Raw genomic sequence first — 15,187 nt, forward strand, 5'->3', positions numbered from 1 at the left:
GACCAGGTGCTCATTAATGTGGATTTGGATGATCATATCAATAGCTAAATCTTTACAGCTCCTAACTCCCATCAAAATAAATATGGCCATTTAAAGAGCTTGAGCTGAAACACAAATAAAAGTTTGCAGCCTGAGGAGGCTTCTTTGGACTGTGTCCGCATGCTTAAATATTTCCCACTGTTACAGCTATTGAGTCACAATGAGCAGGATTTTTCCTGGACTGGCCCTGGATTCTGGTTGCTTGTAAACAGGGGGCTGCAGAACACAGTGTCCAGTTATAAGAATGACAAATCAGCTCACCGGTATCCAATATTATTTCACATTAATCTATAACACGACATTCTTTAAGTTGCTGTTTGAAGTGCTGAAGTCTGTAATATTATTTCTTTTAAAAGAGCATGTATATAGTTTCATAAATCAAAAGCAATGCATTATTTATAGATTTGGAGTTCAGATAATTCAGAGAATGCTCTCCATTCTGTGATCTGTAATTCCATTGTTTCTAAACCTTGGAGTCATTTTTAAAATTTGGGGTTAGGTTAATGATCTGCAGAGCTTTACAGGTTTTAGGAAGAGGGGTTATTTTGTCCAAAAAAATCTACATATTTCTATTTCCCTAATGAACAATTCACTATCAATTGTAGATTTCTTTTCAAATTCTGATATTTGATCATCTGTATTACTTCTTAATATGATCCTGTTAACCATTCAAAATCCTGACTATCAGCAGCAGGGAGATGAGATGATCCCACGTGACCGTGAATGAGAGGAGAAATGTCCACAAGCCAATCTGTGTATTAAGATATGGTCTGCACAATTTAAATGTTTATCGCCTTCTGCTCTAGCAGTCTCTTAGGGGCTACTTTCTTACTTCCTAAAAGCATTTCTGAAGAGGCAGAATGCATGCATATCCCCATGCAGCAAATAGGGTGCCATCCATCTCACTGCCTAGATTCAGGATCTAAAATGTCACATAATCCCTTGGACTACATACTAGAAATTATGAAGCATTTCACAGATTCATTTTGCCCTTTGGCCCCTCATATCCCTGACTTTATTTACTTTGCCAACAAAAAGGTTCCTGCGGCATTGATTAACTAGAATTAGGTTTGACATAGCCTGTGACTGAATTAAGTGGAAAGCACTATACTGCCTTCTCAGTCCATCAGCACTCAAGAAGTTCTAAAAACGTATTTAGTAAAAATAGCAACAGAGAGATGTGGAGGTTCACAATTCATTAGATAGGCATGAACTTGCCGACCAGTACAGATAAATAGCGCATGAGAAAATACTATTAGCCTCCTATATCATCTCAATTTTTCTCTTGGTATGCAAGTCAAGTAGAATTTTACCATTAATGTAAAACTTTGAATCCTTTTGCAGCTGAGCCCTCCAGAGACTGACAGAGAGACAGAGCTGTTGTCTTCCTCACTGGATTATACTGCTAGAACACCTTTTCAATGGAACATTCCTGATAGTCACACACAACCAGTGACCTCTTCTCTTGATGGCAGACCTGATGACTTGGAAACTAGAGCTCCTCGTCCAGATATTCCTCTGCCATTTGGTACAATCACAGATGTAGAATGGCCTTCAACAGTTTTGCAGCCTCAAGTAATGGCAACTAGAAAAGGTAAGGAGCAAATGTTGCTGCTAGAATTTGGAAAGAACAAAGATCTCGTTCTTGTCTTGTTACTGTTGGTTTTTGTTTTACAGTAGGTGTTTGTTTGGGTTTTTTTAAGGACTTCATTCTTTTCCTCCTAAATGCTGACTACTTTTCACAACACTTTGAATACAAGCTATTTTAAATTTGTTATGGTGGCAAATGCAGAGAGTATAAGGAGGCAGAGTGAACAAGTCGTTTTCATGCTTGGGGACTTGAGTTCAAATCATTTAGCCTAGAAAGAGAAAAAATGTAATAGCTTGATACACAACTGAGAACAATTAGCAAACTGCTCAAGCGAGCCTGAGGCCTGGAGATGTAGCAGATATTTCTAGTCAAGGACGAATGGCATTCACAATATTTCAGGAGACTTGCCTCCACTATTTTTTAGTCTAGGGAGTGTTAACAAACCTTAATATTTGCTAGACACTAAATTCACCAGATTATATCGGGGACAAAATAAAGCATCTATAAATTGGGAGTTAAATATTTGCAAACCACTAATTATTTTTATCCTACTGGTTGCTATTGCTTGGCAATGACATTTTCTAGAATAAGAACCCAATTCTGGCACCTCAACACTGATTTAGGTTCCAAAATAGGGATTTAAGCACCCAAATTTGAAAACTGAGCCACTAGTCCATATATCTTTCAGTCCATTCACATACCTTCCACTGATGTCAATGGGAATTTGATTGAGGACTGTATATGAACCCAAGAGATCAAGTGGGTGGAACAGGAGATGGGTTTTATTTACTGAAGAAAGTTCTTTTATAAAGTTCAATTTAACACAATAATGAAGAAAAACCCCAGCTAACTTAACTTGATGTGTTTTCAGATCCTAGATGCTTGGAGCCTATGAAACCAGGAGACTGTCGAGATTATCTGGTGAAGTGGTATTATGACAAGGATGCCAATTCTTGTGCCCGATTTTGGTATGGAGGTTGTAATGGCACCAGAAATAGGTTTGATACAGAAAAAGAATGTCAGAAAACCTGTATTCATGGATGAACAAGTAAGTCACATCTATGCACATCCTTACAAATTTAATTGTGCAGCATATTGAACGCAGGGACCAGAGGTATTCAACTCTTCAAGTGGTCTCCCAAGTATAGCTGTCTAAAGGGATGCAAAACCTGATTTATAGAAGTACTACACTAATTATGTTGTTTTGTTGCCATATGGAATATTTCCCAGATATTGTTTAACATGTGCCTCCCTGGACAAAGAGATATAATTCCTAGTCCTTAGGTAGCATTTTTCATCCATAAATCTTAAAGCGCTTTACAACAGGTCGGTAAGCATTATTATCACCATTTGACTGATGGGAAATGGAGGCTCAGTGATGTTACATAATTTACTTGGGGGCATGTGGGAATATTGGACTGCCTATAGTAGGATGACCAGACAGCAAATGTGAAAAATCAAGACGGGGGTGGGGGGTAATAGCAGCCTATATAAGAAAAAGACACAAAAATCAGGACTGTCCTTATAAAATTGGAACACCTGGTTATCCTAGCCTATAGTCTGAAACTTCCAAAGAAAAAATATTGCATTATCTCATAGCTATAGCTCTCTCTCTAATACCTACCTCTATATAGATTGATGTTTTAGATATCTCCTTTATGACCAACACATTTTTTTAAAAATTAAGGTTTTGCTGTAAGTGGCAAAAGTGTTTACAGTTAAACAACCAGAGCTGTGGATACATAATATTAATTAGGTGATATAGAATCTAACCCAGCAACATCTGAACCATTATCTCTGGTATCAGAATCAGCTTCCTTATTTTTGCTTGTGTGTCTAGGAAAGTTTCTACTCATCTAAATCACAGAAAATATATTGCATTTGATCTTTTGTTTAAAAAGGTGACTTTAAACTGCAGCAATTGCATTCCTCAAAGCTCTATAATAATCAAATTAATTTTTATTTCCTTCTAGAAACTTTCAGTTGGGATTGGTGAAGCTGAATGTTTCTGGCGTGTGTACAGGAATGAACACGGGAGAAGAATCCAAAATGATGTGCCAATATGAACACTACTAGCGTACCTTTTAGTGCTTGTCACAATATGACATTCACAATAACTAGAGTGTAGATATACTCATGTATAGCATATGTTATCTAGATCACCACAGTTATGATGCATACAAAGGAATATATCTTTTCCCTCCAACTTTGTTGTTTTAATATAGTACTGTATATGACACACATCATTCCAATTTTAGGATTAAGATGTCAAACATTTTAATACTCAGCAATTAACAATAAAGGCTTCAATCTATTTGAAAAATATAATATGCTACAGTTTTAAACAGAAATGAGTGGTGCCTGAAATTGTTTCTCTTGTTACAGCACTTAAAGCAGGAAATGAAAATTTGCCATTTATGAGTATCCCCTTGGGGATTTAAATACCATGGATATAAGTGAATTAGTGTTTTCTTCTGTTGAAGCAGGTTTGGATTTAACACTAGAATAATTTTGTCAGTTAGAAAGGTAAGCCCTGTCAATTCCTTTTATTATATAGTTATGGTAAAAGCTATGAGAGTCTTCAACTTTTAGGCTATTCAACATATTTTGATTTCTCAGGGCCCCTGTATAATAGAATGAAACAAAAAACCATATACACTACAGTTAAATAAAATAAATTATGTTGCAATTAAAAGGGAAAAGCACTGAAAGATGTACAGAAATCTTTATTTGTATTATACTACTTTTTCCTTTCAGACCCAACCGTACCTGAAGGCACTGTATAAGCTAAAACTGAAGAGCTTCTGATTAAATTAGTATAAAGTAGTCTTGCATTGTTATTTGTTTGGAAATACAATACTTATGCCTGGCATTAGGCGCTCATGCCAATCTTTTACATTATGATCATTATGATTAGATGGAAGATAAAATAGCTGCTTACACAGTTTTAAGTTCCTCTTACTTAACTCTTAAGGACATCACTGAAAGAAATGCTGGAGTGTGTGATTTTTCCAAAGGACTAGTGATTTTGTGTGCCCAACCTGAGACACCTAAAACAAGGCATAATTTTCAGAGAAAGGGTGCTCACCCATTTCTGAAAACGCGTCCCTGGTAACATGTTTCAAGTTGGATATCCAAAAGGAGGCAGCCCAAATCACTAGTCACTTCTCAAAATATTGGCCTGTATGTATAGAACTAATATTAGCTAATGATGACTTCAGCCTGAAAAATTAGGGATTTAGTGTCTGGTTAGAATGCAAAAGTCAAAAACGAGGAGAGTTCCAGGGAAACATTGAGCTTTACAGTGTTGCTTGCTTAAATACCAGGGGTTCAAAGATTTAGAACAAAATCAAGCTGTTAAAAGCTCAAATACTATTTTCTTTCACAATAAAAAAAAAAGGTAAATCCTCTTCACTTCTTATTTCAAAATATACTGAAATTTATTAACAAGGCCACCGAAAATCTGCTGTTCTTTTGGCCATAGCAACAGATGCACTGCGAATTATATGGAAAAACTCTTGTGGGACCTAAGATTTTACTGGCTCACCACAGGATACGTCAGTGACCACTCTTAGCAGGGCACAATTACACATTCATTCTAATAATTCAAGACAGAACTCTTTATTTTACATGTAATCTCCTCAAGTACCACCAGATGGGGCAACTATAAATTTTTTTTACAAAGTCTCTCATAGCAAGAATAAAGACAAAGGACAAGAAACTCTCTCTACTGGATGGGAATTCTATAGAGCAAGGCAAAGACTAGCAATTCAGATACAGATCAGGTGGAAGAGACACTAAGGACGCTTCAGTCACTGCCACAATGGTATGCACATGGAACCCAGCCCGTTCAGATATTGCTTTAGAGATTTGTGTGAAAACAAAGCAATGCTCACACAAGCTCTATTTTAAGCAAACCGCCTTTTATTTTACATTCTGAAAAACACCAAGTGGGCAGCATCTTGTCTGCTTCACATGAAACAGGCTCTCCCAGGCTCTTTCACATATGTTATGAATGTTATTAAAAATAAGTTATATTTTGGTAATTTCAAGTCGACTAGTGTTCACATCACAAAACCAATGAACTGTTACTACTCTGATGTATTAAAATGTATCTGTGATGTTTTAAAATCCTGATTCTCATTAAACTGAAACCTAAATGCTAATATGTTGCCTACATTATATAATGTGGATAATACTTCATACATTGTTATATAAGTCCACATTTATATTTCATAATGGAGTATATTTCAGACTGGAAGAGACCTCTGGCAAAGTATAATTGGAGAAATAGAAATAAATATTTTCTGCTAATGAGGAAGACACTTACCGTCCCCTTCCAAATAAGTCTTTGTAGAAATACTGGAAAAAAAAGTCAAGTACTTCTTACAATTTAGTTTTAAATATGATTGTCAATTAGCCAACAATTTTAGAGCAAATCTATTATAACATTAAAATTTTTGTCAGAAAACAAATGGATACTAGGTCTACAGTGAATCATATACATACGTATTCTACCTTGTTGCCAAATACAGAACACTACTATTTATCATTTGTATCTTACACTATGTTCTACTTTTTGAAGACCAGTTTTTTTGCAGTACAGGTAATCAGATACCATTTTACTGCTGTTGTTACATATTCTAACTTTTAAGTATCATCATTCAGAAAAATTCTAGAATGATAAATATCAACTAGGGTGTTTTACTGCCAAATAAAATTTACAAATACACACTAAACTGGTTTTATTGTCACATACCTTGAGATTGATTGCTTTTTCTAATTTCTGTGTAATATTTTTTGCTTATAAAAGTCATGGACAAATAACACTGACTAGATCCAAGCACAAGGTGGCCAGGTGACATTTTGTCTTTCCCACTTTCTACTAATGAAACTTATTCTTAACCACAACATCTCTGAAACTGCTCTTGGACAGAGACTTTAAATCATGCAGGTTTAGGAGGTGGACCAATGTCATTTCATGACATGAAGCAGAATTTGAATTGGTGTGTTTTACACTTCCAAACACATTCTAAAAGTACAAGTAAAACCTGATTTTCCATACTCTGACTATTTGAATCTCCATGGTGTCTGCAATTCATATTGTCCAATGTAGTGGGGTATACAAACCCCTTACAGGGCAACAAGGGGTTAAGGAGCTGCTCTGGACTCAGCCAGCCCTGCCCGCCCCCATACCTGCAAGAGAGAAACAGACTGGAGGGGAAGTTAAAAGGAAGCAGAACAACTCACTTGTGGGCAGGCCAGGGAAGAGAAAGGACCCTTACTCTGCAGATCCTGAGGAAAGGGCTGAGGGAAGCCAGGATCTCTCCCAGGAACTGAAGGGCCCTCCATGAGGGAAGGGAGGATCTGCTTCCGTTGTACCTGGAAAGGGAGGCATTTCCCCCTTTTGCACACTAACTCACTTCCCTTGTGTTAATTCCTCTTGTTTTGTTTATGGCTAGCCCAGAAGGGGAGAGACTTGGAACTGACCTGGCCAAAGGGCCAAGTCACAGGAGGAGGCAGCCGCTTCCCTCAGAACAGCCATGCCATGCCTGGCCATGAGGAGGTGCCAAGCAGTGACCTCCTTCACAGCCTCCTGTGATAGACTGTGAACTATGGACAATAGCAGGATGGCCCAGGGAAAGCAGCCTTAGGGCGCTTCTGAGTGCTAGATTTCTGGTAGCCCTCACAGGGACCTGGGCCAGAGCATGGGCTCCCTACCTCCTCTGTGTTTTGAAGGGCCTAACTCCCTGACCACTAGGTGACACTCCTTATGTGTGCCAACCATCACAGACCTGGAACAGAAACCAACCAAATACATCTCATATAGGAGCCACTAAAAAGAGAATTTGAACAACTAGCGAAAGACTTAAAAAGTTACAGCAAAAAAAGTTTTAGGTACATCAGAAACAGGAAGCCTGCTAAACAACTAGTGGGGCCACTGGATGATCGAGATGCTAAAGGAGCACTCAAGGAAGATAAGGCCACTGTGGAGAAACTAAATGAATTATTTGCATCGGTCTTCACAGCTGAGAATGTGAGGGAGATTCCCAAACCTGAGCCATTCTTTTTAGGTGACAAATCTGAGGAACTGTCCCAGATTGAGGTGTCATTAGAGGAGGTTGTGGAACAAATAGATAAATTAAAAAGCAATAAATCACCAGGACCAGATGATATTCACACAAGAGTTGAAGGAACTCAAATGTGAAATTGCAGAACTAATAACTGTGGCATGTAACCTATCATTTAAATCAGCTTCTGTACCAGGTGACTGGAGGATAGCTAATGTGATGCCAATTTTCAAAAATACCGGTAGTTCCAGAGGTGATCCCAGCAATTACAGGCTGGGAAGCCTAACTTCAGTACCAGGCAAACTGGTTGAAACTATAGTAAAGAACAGAATTATCAGACACCTAGATGAACACGATTTGTTGGGGAAGAGTCAACATAGTTTTTGTAAAGGGAAATCATGCCTCAATATATTAGAATTCTTTGAGGGGTTCAACAAGCATGTGCACCAGGAGGATCCAGTGGATATAGTGTACTTAGATTTTCAGAAAGCCTTTGACAAGGTCCTTCACCAAAGGCTCTTAAGCAAAGTAAGCTGCCATGGTGGAATAAGGGGGAAGGTCCTCTCATGGATCAATAACTAGTTAAGAGTAGGGCTGTCAAGTGATTAAAAAAATTAATCAATAATAGAATACCATTTATTTAAATATTTTTGGATGTGTTCTACATTTTCAAATATATTGATTTCAATTACAACAGAATATAAAGTGTACAGTGCTCACTTTATATTTATTTTTTATTACAAATATTTGCACTGTAAAAAAACAAGAAATAGTATATTTCATTTCTCCTAATACAAGTACTGTAGTGGAATCTCTTTATCACAAAAGTAGACTTATAAATGTAGAATTATATACAAAAAATAACTGCATTCAAAAAATAAAACAATATAAAACTTTGGAGCCTAAAAGTCCACTCAGACCTACTTCAGCCAATTGCTCAGACAATTGGTTACAATTTGCAAGAGATAATGCTGCCCATTTCTTGTTTACAATGTCACCTAAAAGTGAGAACAAGCATTTGCATGGCACTGTTATAGCTGACGTCGCAAGATATTTACGTGACATATGCACTAAAGATTAATGTAATACTTAGTCCTGCCTTGACCGTAGGGCACTAGACTAGATGATCTCTCGAGGTTCCTTCCAGTTCTAATGATTCTATGCCCCTTCATGCTTCAACCACCATTCCAGAGGACATGCGTCCATGATGATGACGGGTTACTCTTAATAATGATCAAAAGCAAAGCAGACCAATGCACGTTCATGTTCATCATCAGAGTCAGATGCCACCAGCATCTGACTTTTTTGGTTGTTCGGGTTCTGTAGTTTCCGCATTGGAGGGTTGCTCTTTTAAGTGTTCTGAAAGCATGCTCCATACCTCGTCCCTCTGAGGTTTTGGATGATACTTCAGATTCTTAAACCTCGGGTCAAGTGCTGTAGCTATTTTTAGAAATCTCACATTGGTACCTTCTTTATGTTTTGACAAATCTGCAGTGAAAGTGTTCTTAAAACGAACATGTGCTGGGTCATCATCAGAGACTTCTATAAAATATGAAATATATAGCAGAATGCAGGTAAAACAGAGCAGGAGACATACAAGGATCCCATAAGGAGTTCAGTCACAAATGTAATTAATTCATTATTTTTTTAATGAGCATCATCAGCTTGGAAGCGCGTCCTCTGGAATGGTGGCTGAAGCATGAAGGAGCATACAAATGTTTAGCATATCTGGCACATAAATGCCTTGCAACACCGACTACAAAAGTGCCATGCGAACGCCTGTTCTCACTTTCAGGTGACACTGTAAATAAGAAGCAGGCAGCAGTATCTCCCATCAATGTAAACAAGCTTTTTTTGTCTTAGTGGTTGGCTGAACAAGAAGTAGGACTTAGTGGACTTGTGTAATTACACTTTTTTAGTGTAATTATGTAACAAAAAAATCTACATTTGTAAGTTACACTTTCATGATAAAGAGATTGCATTACAGTACTTGTATGAAGTGACTTGAAAAATACTGTCTTTTATCATTTTTACTGTGCAAAATATTTGTAATAAAAATAATATAAAATGAGCACTGTACACTTTGTATTCTGTGTTGTAATAGAAATGAATATATTTGAAAATGAAGGAAAACATCCAAAAATATTTAATACATTTCAATTGGTATTCTATTGTTTAACAGTGTAATTAATCATTATTTTTTTTTAAATCACCGTTAATTTTTTTGAGTTAATTGGGTGAGTTGACTGCAATTAATCAACAGCCCTAGTTAAAAGATAGGAAACAAAGGGTAGGAATAAATGATCAGTTTTCAGAAGGGAGAGGGGTAAATAGTGGTGTCCGCCAGGGGTCTGCACTGGGGCCAGTACTGTTCAACATATTCATAATGATCTGGAAAAAGGTGAGGTGGCAAAATTTGCCGATGATACAAAACGACTCATGATTGTTACGTTTAAAGCAGACTGCAAAGAGTTACAAAGGGACCCCACAACACTGGGTGACTGGGCAACAAAATGGCAGATGAAATTCCACGTTGATAAATGCAAAGCAATGCACATTGGAAAGCATAATCCCAATTATACATATAAAATGATGGGTTCTAAATTAGCTGTTACCACTCAAGAAAGAGATCTTGGAGTCATTGTGCATAATCCTCTGAAAACATTCACTCAGTGTGCAGTGGCAGTCAAAAAAGCAAACAGAATGTTGGGAATCATTAGGAAAGGGATAGATAAGACAATACATATGTTGCCTTTATATAAATCCATGGTATGCCCACGTCTTGAATACTGCATGAAGATGTGGTCACCTCATCTCAAAAAAGATATATTGAAATTGGAAAATGTACAGAAAAGGGCAATAAAAATTATTAGGGGTATGGAACAGCTTTCATATCAGGAGAGATTAATAGGATTGGGACTTTTCAGATTGGAGAAGAGACGACTAAGAGGGGGATATGATAGAGGTCTATGAAATCATGACTGGCATGGAGAAAGTAAATAAGGAAGTGTTGTTTACTCCTTCCCATAACACAAGAACTTCCAATTACTAAACAGTAAAACATATTAACAACATCAAAATAAAATGATTGTTGATAACTGGTATAATTAGTCCAGACTCCTTCTGTAACTCATCTGCCTAGGGAGAATAGGGAGATATCTCTTGAAGAGATTTGCGGTTGGGTGCAGGGAAGAGGTAGGAATGAGTTGGGTCAGGTCCTTGTTGCTAGGCAGATTCACAAATAGCTCTCCATACTCAGAAGTTTCTGGAATTGGCTGTGGTAGCTCAATAGGTTCTTGTATGCTGGACTCAGACTCATGAGGGTAAGTAGCCAGGGCAGCTGCTTTGCAAAAGGCCAGGTGTGGGTTGGGAAAAGCTAAGTCCCAGTGGCAGAAAACCAGCTGTTTTCCCTAACTCTGAAGCATTAACTCTTCAACAGGGAAGCTCTGGCAGTGTTAATTATAGAAAGGGGATATTGGGAGGGAAAACTAATGTCTTTTAATTTTATACTTGGAATGTTATTTGATTTTAGTCAAACTGTTTTAGTTAAATTGTCTCAACCAGTCTGATTTACCAATTCTCCTCTTATTTGAATGTGATGATGGGGGAAAGAGTCATTTACAGTTTGTTGTTCTCAGTTTTGTATTTTTCTTTAATAGCTTTTTTTAAAAACTCTCTATATTTAACTGAATGGTTGGTTAATTAGTTAGCTGACTAGCTAACAGTGATTTCAGCAAAGGAGGAGGAAAAGCCCATGTGATAAATGAAGTGCTGTGTATGTGTGTGTGTGTGTCTGGGGGCTCCCTTTTATGAACACCCAGCCAGCCAGTTAGATATAAAGTCCCTCTTGGTGGCTGTTCTCTGTTTGCTTTACTTGTAAAGGGTTAGCCGAGTTCCCCAGGTAAAGGAAAAGGAGTGGGCACCTGACCAAAAGAGCCAATGGGAAGGCTAGAACTTTTTAAAATGGGGGAAAAAAACTTCCCTTTGTCTGTGTCTGTTGTTCTCTGGAGAAAGAGACATGGAGCCTAGGCCACTCGGGGTGGGAGACAAGTGGGGCAATTTGCCCCGGGCCCCGCAGGGGCCCTGTGAGCCCTGGCCTGGCGGCGGTCCGGGACTTTGGTGGCGGGGGGCCCTCCAGCGCTGCCGAAGACGTGGAGCAACTGAAGGGTCCCCCGCCGCCAAAATGCCCCGTGAGCCCTGGCCCGGCAGCGGTCTGGTCTGGGTCTTTGGCTGGCATTTCGGCAGTGGGAGGCCCTTCAGTGCTGTCGAAGATGTGGAGCAACTGAAGGGCCCCCTGCCACCGAAATGCTGCTGAAAACCCGGACCACCGCTGGGTGAGTACAAGCTCCGCAGCTCCCCCACTTTGCCCCAGGCCCCCTGAATCCTCTGGGTGGCCTTGCATGGAGAAGCAATGCTATAAGCAGGAATGCTGTGTAGGGCTTTAACCAGGTATGAAAATTCATCTTCCATACCTAGAAGAAATTATTGGACAGGGCATGTTTAAATAGACATGATTAGGTTTATTTTGGCTTGTGGATCTCCTCTGCGCTAACCCCATATGCATTTGTTTTGCTTGTAACCTTTAAGCTGAACCTCAAGAGAGCTATCTTGATGCTTAATTTTTGTAATTGTTTCTTTTAAGATCAAGCAAAAAGCCTGAGTTCCAGATGTATTTCCTTTCTTTTTGTTTTTAATAAATTTTACCTTTTTTGAGAACAGGATTTGTGTCCCTAAGAGGTTTGTGCACATGTTGTTTAATTAGCTGGTGGCAACAGCTAATTTCCTTTGTTTTCTTTCTCAGCTCTTCCCCGGGTGTGTGCGCGCGCGTGCTTGAGGATACCCCACAGGGAGGAATTCCCCAGTGCTCTTTCCTGGGTTTAAAGGCAGGGATTGCATTTGGATGGTGGCAGCGTTTACCAAGCCAAGGTCAGTGAGAAGCTGTAACCTTGGGAGTTTAATATAAGCCTGGAGTGGCCAATATTGATTTTTAAAATTCTTGTGGGCCCCCACCTTCTGCACTTGGAGTGGCAGAGTGGGGATTCAGCCTTGACAGTCTGCAAACCAAGCAAGAATAAACATTCTCAAGACTTCTGTCACTTCCTGCTTCCAATTCCATCCAGAATCCAGAAGTACAGAGACATGCAAAAATATTCCAAAAATACTTACCCAAATGTTTGAAGTTGTCATTAAAAGTTCTCAGGATTTAGCCCTACTTAAGATTAATCTTGACTAGTGATGTTTACAAACATTAAAGACAAGCAGAACAGATGATATGGTTTGACAGCATTAAGTTTGTGCAGTTGCTTCAGCTAATGATGCACAGGTGGTAGAGCATCTTGGTGGAGAAAGATTCTTTCATGTGGTCCTGGTAGAAAATCAAAATGGGCAGAGTTCGTCAGTTCCAATCAGTTCTTAGTTAAGGGAGGGGGAAAAGAAGACTCAGACAGGGCTACTCACATGCCAGAACAGTGCAGGGGAGAGAGCTCTGTGTCGGGAGCTCCAGTGTCCTATCCATCTAGGTTTAGGGAAGAAACTCCTGAGTGTCAAGAAACTCAACTGGCAGCAGACAGCGCTATAGTTGCGGCAGCTGTTGTCAGACATGGATGATAGCAGACTACTTTCCGTAGTTTACTCTATATTTTCTTTCCTATGATGAGACTGCAAAGAGCCAATAGGCACCTCAGCCTTATTTTGCCTACCCTCCTTTCTTCCCTCCTTCTTCTCCTTGCCTTATCCCCCCACTTACCTCTTTGCTTTGAGTGTCCAATCTCTCTTTTTTTCTATTTATCTAAACCACTCCTAACAAACATCTCAAACTTAATCCACTTCTCTTTTACTTCTCCATCTCTTTCCACCCCCCAAAATCACAGTACTAACATGGTGTTGACAAGCCATCACTCTGCTTGTATATTATATCCCTTTCCACTACCCTTTGTAACTAGGTTGTAAAATCTTTGGGAGCTGGAATCCGATAATACTCTGTACTTGTAGAGCACATTGGTTAAGTACTATATGTGCAGTGTCAAATGAATTATTAGCTATTGTTATTATTAATTATATAATTCTGTCACAATGTGAACCTGATATCAATTTTCTGGTAGGTGCCACCATATTATTATAAATAAATAGTAATGATCACACAGATGTGATAGAATATGAAATACCTCTCTTCTCGGGAATGCACTGAAGCCAGAAAAATAGACTGTACTGACTTCACTTTAGCCTTAGCCTTTTAGTTAGATACAAGTCAGAAGTTCAGTCCTATTTCAGAATTTCTGGGGACAGTGGTGCCAAAAAAATAAAATAAAATAAAAAAAATTCTGAAACCTCCTTAAGCCTTCTAAGTACTGAATAGAAGTATTCTCTAGCTATGGATCTACATTACTTATTGAACATTGCTAGCACCTACATGGCAAAGAGTTTTCTAAGTGAAGGCAGCTCTTTAATTTAGCAGAGAAAGGCATAACTGGATCCAATGGTTGGATGCTGAGAATAGACAAATTCAGACTGTTAAAAATCTGTTTCTTATTTCTAATCTATTGAGGGACATGGTGGACTCTCCATCACTTCAAGTCTTTAAAGAAAGACTAGAGCCCTTTATAAAGATATGCTCTAGCTCAAACAGAAGTTACGGGCTTGATGCAGAAATTACTAGGTGAAGTTCTATGGCCTGTGTTAGGCCAGAGGTCAGACTAGATGATGTAATGCTCCTATCTTTCTTAAAACATGACTCTCTAGAAGGGCCACCCACCTGCCGCAAGTTATGTGTGATCATCTCAGTCAAAATTCAGCCACATGCAAAAAATGCAGACCCCTGCTCAATGCTCAGGGGACTGTGCTTACCTTCTGCCTTGCTTTGGGTTATGTGGATCTGCCATTCTATCCCCTTCCCTAATTAGACAGGAGAGAGAGAACAGTCCCACTTGCATGTTCCTTCAGTCTGTTGTCCCTGCATAAACTCCCTGTGGTCACATACCTCGTGTATGTCCTTCTTTCCTTAGTTTCCTACCCCTCACATTCTCCCCAACTGCCACATTGCCTTGCAACACTGCTCAGTCTGCTTTCCACTTCTCCCCTCACCCCCACATTTCCATGGCTCAGTTTCCTGTTCTATTCCCTAACTCACTCCCCCCTGCTGTTCTCACCGTCCCATTCCCTGCCCTCCCACATCTTCCTGTCCCGTGTCTGGCCCTTGCATGGTCCCATAAGGGGCCACCATCTTTCCTAAAGGCAGCCTGTGACTTCAGTCAAGTAATGGGAGATGGTGGCTCTTTCAGATCAGGGTAAAACTCAAAGACTGAAGGCAAAAATTATACATTTATGGGAACCATTTAAAAAGTACTATTGCAAGACACATGACAAAATCATGAGAGTTTGCAACACTGCACGTGCCTTTGTGGAGTCTAGAGTCCTGATTCTGGCCTGACCTACATCACTCTTACATTGGTGTCACTATATTGATTTTTACTGAGGCTATTCCTGTCTA

At 39.1% G+C, this 15,187-nt stretch overlaps 1 protein-coding gene across 4 annotated transcripts in view; it reads left to right on the forward strand.

Moving 5' to 3' along the window:
* The window catches only part of COL28A1 (collagen type XXVIII alpha 1 chain), a 120,507-nt gene extending 114,151 nt beyond the window's left edge, over window positions 1-6,356 (forward strand). For all 4 annotated transcript variants that reach the window (XM_045006860.1, XM_045006862.1, XM_045006859.1 and 1 more), the window contains 3 exons: window positions 1,384-1,633; window positions 2,502-2,678; window positions 3,604-6,356. In XM_045006860.1, coding sequence (XP_044862795.1) covers window positions 1,384-1,633; window positions 2,502-2,674 — 423 coding nt within the window. In that variant the 3' untranslated portion in view covers window positions 2,675-2,678; window positions 3,604-6,356. The remainder of the gene's footprint in view (window positions 1-1,383; window positions 1,634-2,501; window positions 2,679-3,603) is intronic.
* The last annotated feature ends 8,831 nt before the right edge of the window (window positions 6,357-15,187 follow it).

Source organism: Mauremys mutica, chromosome 2 (assembly GCF_020497125.1).
Source record: "Mauremys mutica isolate MM-2020 ecotype Southern chromosome 2, ASM2049712v1, whole genome shotgun sequence".
NCBI classification, from domain to species: domain Eukaryota; kingdom Metazoa; phylum Chordata; order Testudines; family Geoemydidae; genus Mauremys; species Mauremys mutica.